At 53.3% G+C, this 20,249-nt stretch overlaps 1 protein-coding gene and 1 long non-coding RNA gene across 2 annotated transcripts in view; one reads left to right on the top strand and one right to left on the bottom strand.

Moving 5' to 3' along the window:
• The window catches only part of LOC308186999, a 207,176-nt gene that overhangs the window by 43,831 nt on the left and 143,096 nt on the right, over positions 1-20,249 (bottom strand). The window lies entirely within an intron of this gene.
• On the top strand, positions 13,650-14,930 carry LOC308187001 (olfactory receptor 14C36-like). The gene has a single exon (XM_080609160.1). It carries the CDS (start codon positions 13,784-13,786, stop codon positions 14,810-14,812), a length of 1,029 nt encoding a protein of 342 aa, XP_080465286.1. The 5' UTR covers positions 13,650-13,783; the 3' UTR covers positions 14,813-14,930.

Genomic DNA, 20,249 nt, shown 5'->3' with positions numbered 1-20,249 from the left:
ACGTGAGGAGTGTCAGGACTCTACAGGCACTAAGGGAGGCCCTTGTTCAGTGGAATTTCCGACCCACGGAAGAATTACCATGAAAACCATGTCTAAATCACCCAATGACACTACAAAGCAAGCAAAGCCAGGACCAAACTGAATGAATGCTGGGCTTGTTCTCTGCTAGGGTATATTCTGGGAAAACATATACCTGTACAGACACACGGACAAAATGGATCCCTCCAGCAGCTGGACTTGGACCCTCTGTCTAACCAGGAGCTTGCACCACAATCCCCCCCCATTCCGTAAACTCCCAAACTATAACGAGTCTCTCCTGTACAGAATTACTGAGCCTTTGATGCTGGGAGGCAGCAAGCTCCCGCCGTTTATCTGCCTCCTTCTCCTGCTCGTTTTGGTCAGCAGTTCCTTTCTCAATTCGTGCCAGCCTCCTGCCACTTGGCTTACTTCCCGTGTGTCAGGTTGGACCGTTCATGAGCTTGATGAGGAGATGATAGACCAAGGAGGGAGCAATGGTTTGAATTCCAAAGAAGAGTAGATTTAGATTAGATATGAGGAAGAAATTCTTTTCTTATCTGGGTGGTGAGTCCTAGGAAGAGGTTGCCCAGAGAAACTGTGGATGCCCCATCCCAGAAAGTGTTCAAGGGCAGGTTGGATGGGGCTTTGAGCAAGCTGGTCTGGTGGAAGGTGTCCCTGCCCGTGGCAGGAGGGGCGGAATTAGATGACCTTGAAGGTCCCTTCCAAGCCAGTCCATTCTATCAGTCAATGCTCAAACATCAACCATCTCCCTGCATCCCTGTCCTGGTTCCAGTTAAGACAGAGTTAATTTTCCTCATAGTAGCTGGTAGGGTGCTATGTTTTGGATTAGGATGAGAAGAGCGCTGATAACATGCTGATGTTTTAATTGTTGCAGAGCAGTGTTTACACCAGGCCAAGGACTTTTCGGCTTCTCGCTCTGTCCTGTCAGCGAGCAGGCTGGGGGTGCAGCAGGAGCTGGGAGGGGACAGACCCAGGACAGCTGACCCAAACTGGCCAAGGGGGTATTCCATACCATCTGACGTCATGCTAAACAATATAGAGGGGTGGCTGGCCGGGGTGGGGGGGCCGGCTGCTCGGGGATAGGCTGGGCATCGGTCAGCGGGTGGTGAGCAATTGCATTGTGCATCACTTGTTTCTTACATATTATTATTATTAATACTATTATCATTATCAATATTATTATTATTATTATTGTTATTATTATATTCCTGTCTTAATAAACTGTCTTTATCTCAACTCACCGGCTTCACTTTCCCGGTTCTCTCCCCCATCCCAGAGAGGGAGGGGGGAGGGTGAGGGAACGGCTGTGTGGTGTTTAGCTGCCAGCCGGGTTAAACCACAACATGCATTCAGCTCTGGGGCCCCGAAATCAAGAAGGACATGGAAGTATTCGAAGGAGTCTAGAAGAGGCCAAAAACATGACAGAGGGGCTGGGGCACCTTTTCAATGAAGACTGGCTGAGAAAGCTGGTTCTCTTCAGCCTGGAGAGACCCTATAGCAGCCTTCCAGTACCTAAAGGGGGCCTTTAGGTAATGTTTTAAAAGTAAAAGAGGGTACTTTAAAATTGGCCTCCTCTGCACCACAGAGCCCAATCTCAGCTTCCGCTTTGCCACAAGCGTTCTGCATGGGCGCTACAGGGCCTAACTCTCCCATGTCCTGCCCTGGCTCTGCCATCCTGCTGGGCAGGGGAAAGGGTGGTGAGAGCAAAGGGATGCATTTGGGTGTGGAACATGGGGCCTGGCAGAGACAAGGAGTCGAGGGAGAGGACAGGGTAAGGAGGCAAAGGCAGCACGAGCGGTGGTGTTGGTGCGGGGCCATGTTTGTGCCAGGAGCGTGAGTGGGCAGCAGCTGGCAGGAGGTGAGGGTGATACTGTAAAAGCCAGTCAAAGGAACTCTCTAAGACTCAATTTGGAGTTTTAGAAAGCAGGCGTTCTTTTACTGAGGTGCTGGACTTAGTGGGGATCACTCCACCTAGTGTGCTTACAGAACTGTTTGAGCTATAGGGGTTATATACAATCAAAACATACATGTTAATCAGATTTCCCCAAAACATATTCATACTATTTCCTGTAACTCATTAAAATCAGTAAATGTCTCTGACCCATGCACATTTGTTTCCACTGGTGGTCTTTCAGGGGTCTCTGGTGGTCATCGGTAGTCTTCCTCACTGTGTTCATTAGTTGAATCCAGTTCTTGTCCATGCTCAAGCCATCTAAATCTTTCTTCTCTTCTTCTTTCATCTTAGGCATGCATACAAAGCTTAGTTGCTTACACATCCAAGGATATACGCATAGCATGAGTTCCTCGCCTAATCTTCTGACACATCCTCTAGGCCTGGGTCAGCTTGCCCTCATTCTGAGATACAAGTCTGGAGGCTCTTATAGATAAAGCTGACTAATTAGTGAGTAAGGTAACATCAGGGATGAAAGTTTCTAAACTTCCTTCTATCTAATAAAACGTAGTAAAGGTTTCACCTACCTGCTAATGAAGCTTTTCAAATTTGATGCCATTGTTCTGTCAAGGAAGAGACCAGTTTTCCTTTCAGCTTGCTATCGAGGGGAGGCCAGGAAGCGCCTCCCAAGGCCGCTCCTGCCAGCAGAGACAAGGCCGTGGCCGAGGGGAGGGGAGGAGGCTGGAAGGGCGGTGGTGAGGTCCCTGCCGCTGTGCGGCCTGGTTGCCCCGCAGGAGATGTGCTGGCCGGCAGGCCTTGTGAGGTCACCCAGCGCGTCACAGAGCACCCCAAGGCAGCAGGGATGGCACTGGAGAGGCGGGTGGCAGAGCGCAGCCAGGGGCTGGCTGTGGGTCCCCTCTGCTGCAGCCGCCTGACGGAGCGTGGCAGGAGGAGGGCAGGCAGGGCTCGTGGCAACCACGCTCACGGTTGCCTTGCCACAGGGTGCTGCAGAGCTCGGGCATGGCCACCACAGCCCCAGCCCCTTGCAAGGCACCGCAGCTGCTGGGACAAAGGCAGATCCTGATATAGAGCCAAAAGAAAAGGAGGTCATTGGTGAATAAGCTGAACAAGACTGGACCCAGTACTGACCCCTGGGGGACACCAGCAGCTACAGGCCTCCAACTAGACTCCACACCACTGAGCACAACCCTCCGAGCTCTGCCATCCACCCAATTATCAATCCACCTCACTGTCCACTCAGGTAGGCCATGCTTCCTGAGCTTGTCTATGAGGATGTTATGGGAAACAGTGTCAAAAGCCTTTCTGAAATCAAGGAACACCACATTCACTGCTCACCCATAATCTGCCCAGCTAGTCGACTCATCATAGAAGGCTATCAGGTTGGTTAAGCGTGATTTCTCCTTGGGGAATCCATGCTGACTACTCCTGATCAACATATCCTCTACATGCTTGAAGATGACTTCCATGACCAGGTTCCGTTGCGGTACATTCCAGAATGTGCAGTTTCTTGTGAAACTCTTGGATTTGGTGAATAAATGTCATTGCATTTTCCAAGGAGAAGAGAGCCTCTCTTTCCCACCTTGTGATGCTCTGCATCAGGGGCAGAACAGCTCCATACATGACAGCAGGCTTGGACCGGACTGCAGGAAGAGCAACCAGGAGGAAAAGAGCCTGGGCACAACCAGGGATGCCATATGAGCCGGCAGTGCTAAACACGGATATGGTCATGTCCACGCTGGGCTGCACTAGGAGGAGTGTGTCCACCCAGGCAAGGCACTTCTCATCTTCCATGACTGCACACTGGTGTGGCCCTAACTGGAAGAGTCTTTCCCAGTATGAGGCTCCTTTTCTGAAGGAATAGTGAGGAATGGAGAGGGTTCACAGGAGGTGTGCCAAGACAGGGCTAGGGGTCATGCGTGTGGAGGCTGAGAGCCCTGCGCTTCCTAGGCCTGCTGAAGCTCAGGCTCAGGGCACTCTTGTAGGAGCTCCTGAGAGCTGGAAATCTGCTTTCAGAGATGATGGCCCATTTTGGGTAGGGAGAAAGAACGTGAGAAAGGAAAGCCACCACAATCTGCTGTTTTGGAGGTCCAGAATGGTGATGAGCAGAAAGAAATGGCACTCCAAGGGCAGTGCTGTGGTGACTGCCAGGGAGTCTGGATCAGCCCATGGCTTTGTGTTTCAAGTCAAAGACAGTGAGCACAAGCAGTTCCTAGTATGGGTAGGGAGATGCTGCGGTGGGGAAGCAGGTTGGATGTCCCCAGGCTGCAGGGAAAATGGTTCAGGCATGGGGCAGGATAGGACAACCTGTGGGGAGACGTCCAAGGGCACTGACAGGGCTGGAAGGCCCTGACAGAGCAGAGGTCTTTGTCCCCTTGGCTCTGACTGTTGTCTCTGCCACTGGGACCCAGGAGACGACACACTGTGCTCCTGGCACTGAAACCATGTGGCCTCCCTGCAGCCCTGTGCACTGGTGTTGTACTGTTGTCCTTTAGCTGCCATCACACAGCCCAGATCCCACTGCCCCTTGAAGAGCAGAGTGAGGGACAGAAGCTCTCTTCCCAGAGCTGGGTGTCAGGCCTTGGTGTTTGCTTTGATAAAACACATGAAGGTTTTGCTCGGCATCAGGGCCACCTTTACTTTGCCTTTGCCTGCCTGTCGTCACTGCCTCCCATTTCCTTCTCTAACAGGTCCGTGGGGGAGCTGTGGTGGTAATGGCCCCCAGTGGGACCAATTAACACTCCCAGAAACTTCAGCATTTCTTCTGGCCTTCCCTTCTTGTGCGCCCGGCGCTATCTCCTCTCAGGACCAGAGGTCCACGGACTCAGCACCAAATACACCCTGGGGCTCAGTACAATGCAGAGAGCCCTCCTGTGCCCTCTTTCTGCCCAGCAGTTCCTTCAAGGCTTCAGGGCTTGTACATCTAAGTGGGGAGATTTCGGGAGGGTAGCGAATGAGGCAGATTTCAATGAACAGTTGATAACAAGAGAGTTTTCCCTTCAGGTTGGATTCTTTCTTGATGTATTTCAATTCCCTGCCCTCTCCCTTTGCTGTTGACCCAGAGGGTCTCCTAAGGAGGCCTGGTCAGCTTGGAAAAGCAGTCCCTTGAGGCCAGACAGTCTGTGGGCAACCTTGCTCCTCACCTCCCCAGCCCCACCATTTCTCTCAGGAGCCACCTGGGACTTGCAGCACTTCTCCTCCCATCAGACTTCTCCAGTCGGGGCTGCAGCTGCATGTTACAGCTCCTTTGCACCAACTCCCAGACCTTTTCCCCACAGAACTGCCTGCACGCAGGCACAGAAGGATTGCTCCCCATTGAAAACCAACCAAAGGTAAGTGTGATGCAGTTCAGTAAAACACTCTCCTCAGCTGTGTGCCCAGTGCAAGCTGCAGCTAATGACGGTCACCTTCCACAAGGGATGGCCATACAAGAACTGTTTCAGACAGAGTGTTTGAGGTGATGAACATGCGCTCTTTTTTAAATTTTATGTATTTATTTTTATTTTCTTTCCTATGTTGGAATAGTTTGTTCACCCTTCCAGGCAGACCTTGCTAGGTTCAGAGGCCCCTCTGTACTGGGGCTGGGAGCTGTCAAGAGGACCTGTGGGAGACCGGAGGCCCTCAGGAGCTGCAGGTGGAGGCTGGGCAGTGTGTCTCAGATCATCAACACTGGCCATTATTAACTATTAAAACAAAGGAAAACAAAATCATAAAAATCGTAAAAGCGGAAATGTGCATCAATCATAAACTATCAATGCTTTAGAAGTTTGCCTTTATTTCTGTTTAGTTTTTATTTTTCTTTTTTTTTTTAATTTTTATTGACATTTCAAAACATTTCTAGTATTGTTAGGCCAACACCATTAAATAAGATCATTCTGCATCTTGTACAAAGCCCTGTGACCCGCCCCCCCCTTGCCCCCCAAATCTTATCTGCCCATGCAAGGTCCATGACAATTCACAGTCTTTGCAGAAAAGTAAATAACACCGAGATTTTGACCTCGCTGCACAGATGGAGGAAATCAGGGCCATGAACCTGCATGCAATATTCATTTTTCCAGGTGAAAGGAAAGTGTGGCAAAAGTAGAAACGATGCTCAGCTGTCCTTTAGGGCCAGGACAGAGTATGCATTCCCTTCAGACAGGTGAAGAGACGGAGATCACCTGCCTGGCTTTAGATGGTCCCCTACAGCACAGGAGGATTCAGGCCCCACAGCATCTCCTCTGTCGCCAGCAGAAATTGGGCCTGAGGTCAAAGGACCACAAGGCATGTTGGCAGGGACCTCAGGAGGCCTGCAGCCCAAGTTGTCACAAGCACAGCCAGAACAGGCTGTTCAAGGCATGATCCTGTTGCATTTTGCAAAACCAGCAAAGATGGAGACTGCACAGCCTCCAGGTGACGCCTGGCTGAGCTCATGGTGAAAAGGCTTTTTGCCTTCTCTCCAGCCTGAAGCTCTCCTCTTTCAGCTTCACAGCTGTTGTCTTTTGTCCTCCCACCCTGAACCCAGCTGAAGATCCTGGCTCTGCATCCTCCACAACCCCCTCAGAGCTACAGCCAGAGGAGGTCCCCCTCGTCCTGCCCTTCTCCAGGCTGGACAAGCCCAGCACCCTCAGCCTCTCCTCACAGGCAGAGTGCTCCAGAGCATCTTGGGGGCCCTGTGCCAAACCCGCTGCAGCTTGCTGACATCCCTCCTGTCCTGGGGACCCAAAATCTGGATGCCGTCTTCCGGATCGTCCCTTCCCTGTATCCCCTGGCCTTTCCCGGCTCACACAGCCCAGGATGCTGCTGGCTGTCCTTGCTTGGTACAATTCCGTTGTTATTATTCTCCCTTCCTTTTCTGTCCCCTTCAACAATTTTCACCTCAACCGACAATTTCTTTCCGTTTTCTGGTTCTCTCTCCCATATCCCTGAGCTCAGAGGAGAGGGAGCTTTTTGGCAAAGACTAAGGCAGGAATGCGGCACTGAGTCCCTCAGCCCCATCTGTGCCCGCTGCTATGAAATGACCTCTTTGGCACTGAGGAGACGTGGCGGGGTGCCTCCCATGACTGGTGTGTTGGAATGGAAGGTACACGGACTCTTTAGGAAGGACAGGCTAAGGACACGAGGAGGGGGCATTGCCCTCCCTGTCAATGAGCAGCTGGAGTGTCTGGAGCTCTGCCTGGGGACGGATGTGCCCTAGGGAGGTTCTTGGGTGCCCCTGTAATGCTTTTATACCCCAGGGAGGTTCCTAGTGCTCCAGAGAAAGCCTTGGATGCTCTGTGGAGATGTGTTCGGTTCCCAGAGACATATCTGTGTACCCCAGGGAGGTTTTAGTGAACCATGGGGAGGGGCTGGAGGTCCCCATGGGGGATCTCGGCTATCCCTTGAGGTGCTTGTGTACCCTGGGGAGACGGTTCTGAGTTCCGTGTCAAGACTTGGGTGTCCAGGGCAATCTTTGTTTGTACCAGGAGGTGCTTGTGTGTCCTGGGGAGATGTTACAATGCTCAAAGAAGATGCCTGGGTGCCCCGGGGGCATGTCTGGGTGCTCCAGGGACACGCCTGGGTGCCACAGTGAGTGCGTTATTGCTCCAAATAGATGCTTGGGTGTTCTCAGAATGTACTTGGATGCCTCTGGGAGATGCTTGTGCGATCTGGGAATTTCTTGGGTTCATAAGGGATTGCTTGCACACCCCAGGGACAGGCTTTGTCATCAATGGGAGGAACCTGGGTGTCCCACAAAAGTGCATGGATGCTTTGTGGAGATGCTTGGGTGCTCCACAGAGATTCTCACGCGCTCAAGGAAGGTTGTCTGGGTCAAGCAAGGAGATGCTAGCGTGCCCTGGAAAAATGCTTGGGGATTCCAGGGGGATCCTTGGGTCCTCCAGGAAAGTGCTTGTGTTCCCCAGGGAGATGTTTGTCAGGTTTCTCCAAGGAGGTACTTCATTGCTGTGTGGAGATGCTTGGGTCCTGCAAGGATTTTCTTGGGTGCCCCATGGAGATGCTTGGGTGCCCACGGTTGATGCTACTCTTCCACAGAGAGGTGTTTGGGTCTTCCAAGAAGGTATTAGATAGAAGTATGGAGATGCTTGGGTGCTTGAAGGATATTCTTCTTATTTAGGGTAGATTCTTGAATGCTCTAGGTAGGTGCCTGATATCTCCAAGGAGGTGCTTATGTGCCCTGTCACGATGCGTGGGTGCCCACGGGGACATATTATGACCCTTCTAGGTGCTTGTGTACCACATGGAAGCTCTTGGGTGCCAAGGGAGGTGCTTCCCATCTCCAGTGAAATGTTTGTGTGCCCCAGGTGGTGGTATGGAGCCCTGGGGAGATGCTTGGGTTCTCCACTCAGATGTGGGAGTGCGGTGGGGAGACTCTTGGGTACTGCCATGAGGTGCTTGAGTGTTCCAGGGAGGTGCTTGTGTGCTGCAGGGAGATGCTTGGGTGACCTGGGGAGAATTTGGATGCTCCAGAGAGGTGTTTGTGTGCCTCAGGGATATGTTTATGTGCTCTGGGGAGAAACTTGTTTGACCTGGGAGTATTCTTGGGCTCTCTAGGAAGCTGTTCAGTTCCTCTGAGAAGACACTCGGAAGCCCCAGGAGGTGGTTGGGTACTGCAGAGAGCAGTTTGTGTGGTGCAGGGAGGTGCTGGAGTGCTCCACTTGTGCTGCTGAGTCCCTTAGAGAGCTGCTTGGTTGCCCCTGTGAGATTCTAGGGTGACTCTGGATGAAATTCTGACTCACAAGCAGGTGATTCCGGTCCCCAGCAAGGTGCTTGGTTGTCCCAGGAGGTGCTTGTGTACCATGAGAAAAAGCTTACAGACCCCGAGGAACTCCTTGGGTGCTCCAGGAAGGTGCTTGGATTCTCCAGGGAGATGCTTGTGTACCCAGGGAGATGTTTGGCTTACCCAGGGCGATGTGTGGTTTCTCCAGAGAGGTGCTTCATTGCTGGAGGGAGATTCTTGGCTGCTTGAAAGATATTCTTGGGTGGCCTTTGCAGATCCTTGGGCACCTACAGGTGTTGATCTGGTTGCCCAGGGAGGTGTTTGGTATATGAAGGAGATGCTCTCAAGCATATCCTTAGGGCACCTAAACACCTCACAGGAACACCAAAGCCTCTCTTTGTATTATCCAAAAATCCCCCCAGGGAAGCCAAGCACCTCCCTGGAACACTCAAGCACCTCATGGCAGTACCCAGGAATCCGACTGGGGCCTGCCCGCACCCCCGGCGCTTTATCCTAGCTGGGCTGCCATGTCACAGCCCCACTGTGACACCTGGGTGACACAGCCACCGCTGCCATCTGCCCACTGGGACACCTCGATCACACAGCCACCGCTGCCCTCCTGCTCACCAAGGTTTCTCCTTTCAATACCCAACCACCTCTGTGGGACACCAAAGAATCTACAGGGCTACTCCCTCATCCCCTGGCGACACCCAAAAACATCCTGGGAGCACCCAACTCTCTCCACAGCACACACTACCATATTCCCAGGGAAGCCAAGCACCTCCAAGAATGTCCCACGACATCCAAGTACCATTCTGGAGAACCCAAGCAACTTCCTGGGGCACTCAGGCATCTCCCCAGAGAAAGCAAGCAGCTTTATGGAGCACACAGTACTCGCTGGAGCTCTCCAGTTTCTGTCCAGGGCAACCCAGCACCTCCAGAGAAAAGAAGGCACCAACCGGGAGCACCCAAGCAGCTCCCTGCAGCACCTGACTTTCTCCCTGGACACACAAGGATCTCTCTGGAGCACGCAATCTTTAAGATCTTTCTGCATCTTAGTGGTTCAAAAAGCACCTCTCTGAAGCATGCCAAGACCTCTCTGGAGTACCCTATCTTCTCCCTGGGGCACCACGTAGATCCTCAGGACACCCAAGCATCACCCTGTGTCACCCATCACATCCTTGGTACAAACAAGCACCTTCCTTGACACCAAAACATAGCCCTGGAGCACCCGTGCCTCATCGCGGAGCACCCAAGGATCTCCCCAAGACATCCAAGCATCTTCCCAGGACACCCAAAATCCTTCCTGTCACCGCTGGGGCTGAACGTCTGCAACACCGTTTGTGCACCAGACTCTTGGTTCCCGTTGTGCTGTGGGACTGCTCAAAGCCAGCCCCTGCTCGAGCAGCTGCTGAGCTCCAGCCCCTGCTAACGCTGCAGCGGGACTCTGGCCCTGCTCAGCCTCGCACACCGCTTCAGCCCCTGCTCCATGGCGCACTCACCTCCCTGTCCTGCCCTGCTCTGCCCTCTGCTGCCTGCTGCCAGGGGCTTCCATCCCGACTGGGGCCTGCCCACACCCCTGGCCCTTTATCCCAGCTGGGCTGCCGTGTCACGGCCCCACTGGGACACCTGGGTGACACAGCCACCGCTGCCCCCCTGCCCACTGGGACACCTGGGTGACACAGCCACCGCTGCCCCCCTGCCCACTGGGACACCACTCAGCATTTATTTCTTTGGACTCACAGCTTTGTCAGTGACACAATATGGGTCAGATTCACCTCCAAGAAAAATATTTCTGGCATCTTCCATAAACTTCACAGGTAATGAATACCAAATAATTCTTGAAGTTTTAATTAAAAGTGTTGGTGTTCTTATTTCTTTCTTTGCTTCCTGTCCACGTTTAGCAAGTTTTCCTTTTTTGTTAAAGGTCCACACATACGCTTTTCTCCTTCTCTAGTTTGGAAAGTTCTCATATAAAGAGATATTCCATTTCCAGCTGCTTGCTCAAAATTCTCTTATAAAGAGATCTTCCATTTCCAGCTGCTTGCTCTACTCTTCTGTTAAGAGGAATCCTCCTGGTTTGTGTCTCGTCCTTGCCTCTGGATTTGCTTGGCCAGCTTTGTGTCTCAGCACTTCTGCTGAGCCTTCACCAGCTCCATTGCCCTTCTTTTGCACAAGGCAAAGCAGAGGACTTGAGGTGAGCAGCCTTGGGCCTGCTGAGGGACCGGCTTGGAGGATTCCTTTGGGATATGGCCCTGCAGAGAGGAGGGGTGCAGGGAGATGGTTGATGTTTGAGCATCGACTGATAGAATGGACTGGCTTGGAAGGGACTTTCAAGGTCATCTAATTCCACCCCTCCTGCCACGGGCACGGACACCTTCCATCAGACCAGCTTCCTCAAAGCCCCATCCAACCTGCCCTTGAACACTTTCTGGGATGGGGCATCCACAGTTTCTCTGGGCAACCTGTTCCTAGGAGTCACCACCCTGATAAGAAAAGAATTTCTTCCTCATACCTCATCTAAATCTACCCTTCTTTGGGATTCAAACCATTGCTCCTCGTGCTGAAGGGATCCATATTCCACGTGTGTCTGTGTAGGTGTAGGTTTTCCCAGAAAATATCCTAGCATAGAAAGAGCCCAACACACATTCCCTCTGGTCCTGGCTTTGCTTGCTTTGTAGTGTCATTGGGTGTTTCAGAGATGGTTCTCATGGTAATTCTTGCCTGGGTCGGAAATTCCACTAAACAAGTACCTCCCTTAGTGCCTGTAGAGTCCTGACACTGCTCACGCTGTTATCGTGTGAGAGTCACCACCATCAGGGTGAGCCATCGGCACCCAACCATGAACAGGAGACAAAAGGGAGCTTGAGGGCAGGGGGACCTTGGGAATGTCCAGCCTTCAGCCAGCAGAAACCCCCTGCAGGTGGCAAGGAGACGTGGCCAGTGCTGCACGTGGGGCAGAATACCTGCATCCATCAGGGCAGGGTTGGACGTGAGCAGCTGAGGGGGGACCCTGAGGAGAAGGCGTGGGTGCTACGAGGACACCATAGGAGCCAGTGTCCAGGCCAGCTCCTTACGGGGCTGCACTAGCAGCAGTGGGGGCCACCCAGACCACTTGGGTTATTGTCCCCCTCGACTCAGTGCTGCTGTGGCTACCTCTGGAGCAGGGTGGCCCAGGCTGAGGGACCTGGGCTTCTTTGGCCCTGTGTCTTGCAGGCTCTGGGCAGTAGAGAAGTAGGCTGAGACTGCTCGAGGGGTGGTTGCAGTGATGGTGGAGTTTTTCCTCTTTGTCCGAAAGAGCATGGGAAAGAAAGGACATCAAAAAAATTCAGACTGGGTGTGGGTGGTGAGATGGGGGCTGAGGTGAAATGCTTCTTGAAGAGCAGAGCTGTGGTGCAAGACGTCACGCAGAGGGTGTCAGGATTAGCCCCTGGCTTTGTGTTTCATGGATTACTGAGGGCAGATGGAGAGACATCAGTCAAGGCAGGGAGGTGCTCAGGTGAGAGCAAGGTGGGAAGCAAGGTGGGTATCTAAGTCCTGCAGGGTAACAGCTGCAGACATGAGACAGCATAGGACGGCCTGTGATGGTTATTGTTAAGGATCCTTTGGAAGATGAAAGCCCCCGACAGAGCCAACAGCTTTGTCTGCTGGGCTCTGGCTCTTGTCAGTGAGGCCTATGAGGAGATACCTCATCCTTACAGCATTAGGGTCTCAATGCCTCCTCCTCCCCCTCCAGGAGCCTAGGAGATGTCCTCCTGTAGCCTTGTACTTGGCACTGCCCTTACCCACTGTGCACTGACCCAGAAAGAGCCCTAAACCCCGCTGGAAGGACAGGATCTCCCTTCCCAGAGGCTGGGGTCAGGGCCAGACTGTTGGACTTCATGGGACACATCAAGGTTTCCTCAGCACCAGGGCCACCTTTCCTGGGCCTTGGTCTCCCCGTCATCACTGCCTGCACTTTTCTGCTCTAACAAGTCCATGGGGAGGCTTTGTCAGTAATGTCCCTCAGTGGCACCGTTAACACTGGGAGAGGCTTTGCAGTTTGCATCAGACTTGGACTACTTGAGAAGCTGCTTCAGCCACCCACGAGCAGCTCCTGTGCCAGGCGCAGCAGGGCTGGGGGCACTGCATGCAGCTGGCATGGGGAGAGGAGAGGAGGGGGAGAGAGGTTCAGGGCAGCCTGGCATAGAAAGGCAGGGGAGAGCTGGCAGAGGGAGAAATCCTCACAGCCACCTCCACACGGTAAGTGTCTGGGTGCAGGGCAATGCCGCTGCGCACCCTGCCAGGCTCTCCTGGAGCTGGCACAGCCCTCAGGCGATGGCAGCTGTCAGGAGGACGCTCGGTGTTGGAGTTGAAGGGCACGCAGGGCTTGTGTGCTGCAGGGTGAGCGTGCAGGGCCCGAGGGCTCCTTGTCTTGGGGCCGGCTGCAGGCTGTGCAGCCGGGGGTGCAGGCTGGGGTGCCCAGGGCTGTGGTGCAGAGCAGGGTCCCTGCTGTGCCCCAGGGGCTGTGTGGCGGGGCAGGGCCTCTGCCGCCTGCCAGGCTCAGCACTCAGCCTGCCCGGGGAGCTGCCCAGGGGCTGCGGGGAGAAGCTGCTGCTGGAAGGAGTCCCCCCGGCACGGCACGGCAGGGCAGGGTCCTGCTGCTGCCCAGAGCCTGCTGCCTGGGGCAGGCTGCTCACAGCCCCACACCTCCCCAGGGCACTGCACAGCAGAAATGCCCACCAGGAGCGACCTGAAGGCAGTGCACTTTTAGAATCTGCTTCGTTTTCCTGCCCATGTGCTGAGGCAGAAGGATGGTAATGGAGTAGGAACATCTGTACTAGAGACTAAGGCTCCTTGAGCATTGCTGCTGCTCTGGGGCACCTCACACACCTCAGCGTACAGACGGTATCGACATCACCTTTGTTGTTTCTTAGGGAATTATTTGACCTTCTCCTCACGTCCTGCAGCAGGGACTTGTCCCTGGCCTGTGGACTTCTCAGATCAATCCAGGTTCCCTTTTACCTGCTGCTGTAGACCAGGACTGACTGCTGCACAGCCCACAGCACAGCCCCCTGCTTCTTGTGGCATTTTCAGAGCACCAACCAGAGAAAAGACAAGGAGCAGCAGAAACATCATCCTGAAATGCATAAGGCAGTATGTTTTTTGTGTGGTGTATGTTGAGACAAGCAATGGATTTTGCATTAAATTTCCACAGTCTTTCCTTCGTTTGGACAGGCTCCCTTTCTCCGAGGCAAGAAATGTGTAACAGCAGCTCCATCACCGAGTTCCTCCTCCTGGCATTCGTAGACACGCGGGAGCTGCAGCTCCTGCACTTTGCGCTCTTCCTGGGCATCTACCTGGCTGCCCTCCTAGGCAATGGGGTCATCATAACAGTCGTAGCCTGCGACCACCGCCTCCACACCCCCATGTACTTCTTCCTCCTCAACCTCGCCTTCCTCGACCTGGGCTCCATCTCCGCTTCTGTCCCCAAAGCCATGGCCAATTTCCTCTGGGACACCAGGACCATTTCCTACCCAGGATGTGCTGTACAGGTCTTTTTGCTAGTCTTTTTGATTTCAGCAGAATTATCTCTTCTCACCATCATGGCCTACGACCGCTACATCGCCATCTGCCAGCCCCTGCACTATGAGACCCTCCTGGGCACCAGAGCCTGTGCCACCATGGCAGCAGCTGCCTGGGGCAGTGGCTTTCTCCACGCTGTGCTGCACACTGCCAATACATTTTCACTGCCTCTCTGCTGTGGCAATTCCCTCAACCAGTTCTTCTGTGAAATCCACCAGATTCTCAAGCTCTCCTGCTCAGACTCCTACCTAAGGGAAGTTCAAGTTCTTGTGGTTAGTGCTTTTCTATTTGGGAGTTGTTTCGTTTTCATTGCTCTGTCATATGTGCAGATCTTCAGGGCCGTGCTGAAGATCCCGTCCCAGCAGGGACGGCACAAAGCCTTTTCCACGTGCCTCCCTCACCTGGCTGTGGTCTCCCTCTTTATGAGCACCATCATGTTTGCCCAACTGAAGCCCCCCTCCATATCCTCCCCATCCCTGGACCTGGTGCTGGCAGTCCTGTATGCAGTGGTGCCTCCAGCAGTGAACCCCCTCATCTACAGCATGAGGAACCAGGAGCTCAAGAATGCCATATGGACACTGATGACCAGGTGTTTTTCATAACCAATAAACATTCTTGCCTCTCTTCTTCTGAAAACACCTGAAAACGTTACTCACGATAGGCCATGCCTGCCCTTTTTTCTTGTGTTGCTGGTACTTTCCACTTGTTCACTTAGAAATAATATTCTTCATTTTGGTTTTCCATTTAAACCAAATAAAGTAACATTTTTTTCTTATATCGTTCCTCCAGGGCCTTTACTGTAGCTGCACGGACAGTTCCTGTGTGCAGAGGTGGAGGGAAAAAGAGTCGTGGCCCAGCAGTCCAGCCTGGGAGTGCCAGCTCTGGGTCCATGCAGAGCTGCTCTCCTGCCACTGCCACCCTCTCCTGCTGAGCCCTGCTGGCGGTGTAAGGCCTGGCTGCTCCTGCAGCTTGGTGCCAGTACTGCTGTGTGGCCATGCTGGGACCGCAGGCAGGGACAGGCATTGGGCACTTGGGTGACACAGCTGGCCTCCCCCAAGGGAGACATGGGAACAGAAACCCTTTGGTGCTGCTGCTACCTGCAGGCACATCGTACGCACATGGAGAGAGGAACAAGAGCGAGCACAAAGGCCATCAGCTATCCCTAGGGGTGTCATGAAGACCAGTGGGGCAGAGTGTCTTCAGGTCCCTTCATCCTGAGAGTAACAACCACGGGGCATCTGCCTGAATAGCACAGAACAGGCCCGGTGGAATGCACCTTCAGAGATCATCTAGTCCAAAGTGCAAGACCTGAACGCAGCTCTGAGATGTGCTTCCTTGCACCTCCGAGATCCCTGTGCCCATTCCTCATGCCTTGGGGCATCTCAGCGGAGGGCAGAGCAGGGCGATGCACCGCAGGGCTGAGGTGCCTCCCAGCCTCTGGCAGCGGCTGCAGGAGCCAGAGGGACCCTGCAAGTGTGCAGTGCACTGCCCCTGTGTGTGCAAGGCAGGGACCCGTGTCTCTGAAGAGCCCAGTGTGTATGAGCAGTACGTGAGGCCAGCTCAGATGTGGGCACCTCACAGAGCCCTGACATTTCTCTGTGCAGAACTCCGGTAATTACCCCCAGTGTTCCCATGAGATTTCTGTCACCCTCCTTGCACACGTTCATTGCAAATGCCTCTCTCTGACATATCACGCTACCCTGCCTTCTGGACTGGTGGCGACAGCAAACTGGAGGCTCTTGGTGACAGCCAACATGGCTTCACTAAGGGCAGATCGTGTCTGACAAATCTGGTGGCCTTCTACGATGGGCTTACAGCATTGGTGGAGAGGGGAAGAGCAACTCACGTCATGAACCTTGACTTGTGCAAATCATTTGACGCTGTCCCACACCATATCCTTGTCTCTCAATTGGAGAGACATGCATGTGATGGATGGATCACCTGGTGGGTAAGGAAGTGGCTGGATGGTCACCCTCAAGGAGCTGGAGTCTACAGCTCAATGTCCAAGTGGAGGTCAGTAAAGAGTGGTGTTCCTCAGGGGCCAGTATTGGGACCAGCACTGTTTTAACACTTTGTCAGTGACACGGACAGTGTGATTGAGTGCAATCTGAGTGAGTATGCTGATGACACCAAGCTGGGTGGTGCAGTCGATACACTGGAGGGAAGGGATGATATGCAGTTAGACCTGGACAGGCTTGAGAGATTTTCCTGTGAGAACCTCATGAGGTTCCCAAAGGCCAAGTGCAAGGTCCTGCAGCTGGATTGGGGCAATCGCAAGCACAACTACCGGCTGGGTGGAGAATGGCTAGAGAGCAGCTCTGAGGAGAAGGACCTGGGGTGTTGGTGGATGAGAAGCTCAACCTGTGCCGGCAATGTGAGTTTGCAGCCCAGAAAGCCAACTGTATTCTGGGCTGCATCAAAGAAGTTTGGCCCAAAGCTTGAGAGAGGTGATTCTGTCCTTCCACTCCGCTCTCGGGAGACCCCTCCTGGATTACTGCATTCAGCTCTGGGGCCCCGAACTCTAGAAGGACATGGAAGTATTCGAAGGAGTCTAGAAGAGGCCAAAAACATGACAGAGGGGCTGGGGCACCTTTTCAATGAAGACTGGCTGAGAAAGCTGGTTCTCTTCAGCCTGGAGAGACCCTATAGCAGCCTTCCAGTACCTAAAGGGGGCCTTTAGGTAATGTTTTAAAACTAGAAGAGGGTACTTTAAAATTAGGTATAAGGAAGACATTCTTTCCTTTGGGAGTGGTGGTCAATTTAACAGGTTGCCCAGAGAAGTTGTGGCTGACCCATCCATTGCCCCTTTGTGGCCAGAAGCCTCCCGTGCCAAACCAAGCTGGAGACCCCCCCTGCAAAGTTGCTGTTTAACCTCATCTTTTCTGCATGGGGCCTCCTCTGCACCACAGAGCCCAATCTCAGCTCCCACTTTGCCACAAGCGTTCTGCATGGGCGCTACAGGGCCTAACTCTCCCATGTCCTGCCCTGGCTCTGCCATCCTGCTGGGCAGGGGAGAGGGTGGTGAGAGCAAAGGGATGAATTTGGGTGTGGAACGTGGGGCCTGGCAGAGACAAGGAGTCGAGGGAGAGGACAGGGTAAGGAGGCAAAGGCAGCACGAGCGGTGGTGTTGGTGCGGGGCCACGTTTGTGCCAGGAGCATGAGTGGGCATCAGCTGGCAGGAGGTGAGGGTGATACTGTAAAAGCCAGTCAAAGGAACTCTCTAAGACTCAATTTGGAGTTTTAGAAAGCAGGCGTTCTTTCATTGAGGTGCTGGACTTAGTGGGGATCACTCCACCTAGTGTGCTTACAGAACTGTTTGAGCTATAGGGGTTATATACAATCAAAACATACATGTTAATCAGATTTCCCCAAAACATATTCATACAATTTCCTGTAACTCATTAAAATCAGTAAATGTCTCTGACCCATGCACATTTGTTTCCACTGGTGGTCTTTCAGGGGTCTCTGGTGGTCATCGGTAGTCTTCCTCACTATGTTCGTTAGTTGAATCCAGTTCTTGTCCATGCTCAAGCCATCTAAATCTTTCTTCTCTTCTTCTTTCATCTTAGGCATGCATACAAAGCTTAGTTGCTTACACATCCAAGGATATACGCATAGCATGAGTTCCTCGCCTAATCTTCTGACACATCCTCTAGGCCTGGGTCGGCTTGCCCTCATTCTGAGATACAAGTCTGGAGGCTCTTATAGATAAAGCTGACTAATTAGTGAGTAAGCTAACATCAGGGATGTAAGTTTCTAAACTTCCTTCTATCTAACAAAACCTAGTAAAGGTTTCACCTATCTGCTAATGAAGCTTTTCAAATTTGATGCCATTGTTCTGTCAAGGAAGAGACCATTTTTCCTTTCAGCTTGCTATCGAGAGGAGGCCAGGAAGCGCCTCCCAAGGCCGCTCCTGCCAGCAGAGACAAGGCCGTGGCCGAGGGGAGGGGAGGAGGCTGGAAGGGCGGTGGTGAGGTCCCTGCCGCTGTGTGGCCTGGTTGCCCCGCAGGAGATGTGCTGGCCGGCAGGCCTTGTGAGGTCACCCAGCGCGTCACAGAGCACCCCAAGGCAGCAAGGATGGCACTGGAGAGGCGGGTGGCAGAGCGCAGCCAGGGGCTGGCTGTGGGTCCCCTCTGCTGCAGCCGCCTGACGGAGCGTGGCAGGAGGAGGGCAGGCAGTGCTCGTGGCAACCACGCTCACGGTTGCCTTGCCACAGGCTGCTGCAGAGCTTGGGCATGGCCACCACAGCCCCAGCCCCTTGCAAGGCACTGTAGCTGCTGGGACAAAGGCAGATCCTGGTATAGAGCCAAAAGAAAAGGAGGTCATTGGTGAATAAGCTGAACAAGACTGGACCCAGTAATGACCCCTGGGGGACAGGACTTTCTGAAATCAAGGAACACCACATTCACTGCTTCCCCCTCATCTGCCCAGCTAGTCGACTCATCATAGAAGGCTATCAGGTTGCTTAAGCGTGATTTCTCCTTGGGGAATCCATGCTGACTACTCCTGATCAACATATCCTCTACATGCTTGAAGATGACCTCCATGACCAGGTTCCGTTGCGGTACATTTCAGAATGGGCAGTTTCTTGTGAAACTCTTGGATTTGGTGAATAAATGTCATTGCATTTTCCAAGGAGAAGAGAGCCTCTCTTTCCCACCTTGTGATGCTCTGCATCAGGGGCAGAACAGCTCCATACATGACAGCAGGCTTGGACCGGACTGCAGGAAGAGCAACCAGGAGGAAAAGAGCCTGGGCACAACCAGGGATGCCATATGAGCCGGCAGTGCTAAACACGGATATGGTCATGTCCACACTGGGCTGCACTAGGAGGAGTGTGTCCACCCAGGCAAGGCACTTCTCATCTTCCATGACTCCACACTGGTGTGGCCCTAACTGGAAGAGTCTTTCCCAGTATGAGGCTCCTTTTCTGAAGGAATAGTGAGGAATGGAGAGGGTTCACAGGAGGTGTGCCAAGACAGGGCTAGGGGTCATGCGTGTGGAGGCTGAGAGCCCTGCGCTTCCTAGGCCTGGTGAAGCTCAGGCTCAGGGCACTCTTGTAGGAGCTCCTGAGAGCTGGAAATCTGCTTTCAGAGATGATGGCCCATTTTGGGTAGGGAGAAAGAACGTGAGAAAGGAAAGCCACCACAATCTGCTGTTTTGGAGGTCCAGCATGGTGATGAGCAGAAAGAAATGGCACTCCAAGGGCAGTGCTGTGGTGACTGCCAGGGAGCCTGGATCAGCCCATGGCTTTGTGTTTCAAGTCAAAGACAGTGAGCACAAGCAGTTCCTAGTATGGGTAGGGAGATGCTGCGGTGGGGAAGCAGGTTGGATGTCCCCAGGCTGCAGGGAAAATGGTTCAGGCATGGGGCAGGATAGGACAACCTGTGGGGAGATGTCCAAGGGCACTGACAGGGCTGGAAGGCCCTGACAGAGCAGAGGTCTTTGTCCCCTTGGCTCTGACTGTTGTCTCTGCCACTGGGACCCAGGAGACGACACACTGTGCTCCTGGCACTGAAACCATGTGGCCTCCCTGCAGCCCTGTGCACTGGTGTTGTACTGTTGTCCTTTAGATGCCATCACACACCCCAGATCCCACTGCCCCTTGAAGAGCAGCATGAGGAACAGAAGCTCTCTTCCCAGAGCTGGGTGTCAGGCCTTGGTGTTTGCTTTGTTAAAATACATCAAGGTTTTGCTCGGCATCAGGGCCACCTTTACTTTGCCTTTGCCTGCCTGTCGTCACTGCCTCCCATTTCCTTCTCTAACAGGTCCGTGGGGGAGCTGTGGTGGTAATGGCCCCCAGTGGGACCAATTAACACTCCCAGAAACTTCAGCATTTCTTCTGGCCTTCCCTTCTTGTGCGCCCGGCGCTATCTCCTCTCAGGACCAGAGGTCCACGGACTCAGCACCAAATACACCCTGGGGCTCAGTACAATGCAGAGAGCCCTCCTGTGCCCTCTTTCTGCCCAGCAGTTCCTTCAAGGCTTCAGGGCTTGTACATCTAAGTGGGGAGATTTCGGGAGGGTAGCGAATGAGGCA

The sequence above is a fragment of the Anser brachyrhynchus genome (genome assembly GCF_964034855.1).
Source record: "Anser brachyrhynchus genome assembly, contig: SCAFFOLD_56, whole genome shotgun sequence".
NCBI classification, from domain to species: Eukaryota; Metazoa; Chordata; class Aves; order Anseriformes; family Anatidae; genus Anser; species Anser brachyrhynchus.
Note: the sequence above shows the minus strand (reverse complement) of the source record. Positions and strands in the feature narration are given on the sequence as shown.

Coding starts and splice junctions, on each gene's coding strand:
- LOC308187001 (XM_080609160.1), top strand. CDS start 13,784: ATGTTTTTTGTGTGGTGTATGTTGAGACAAGCAATGGATTTTGCATTA.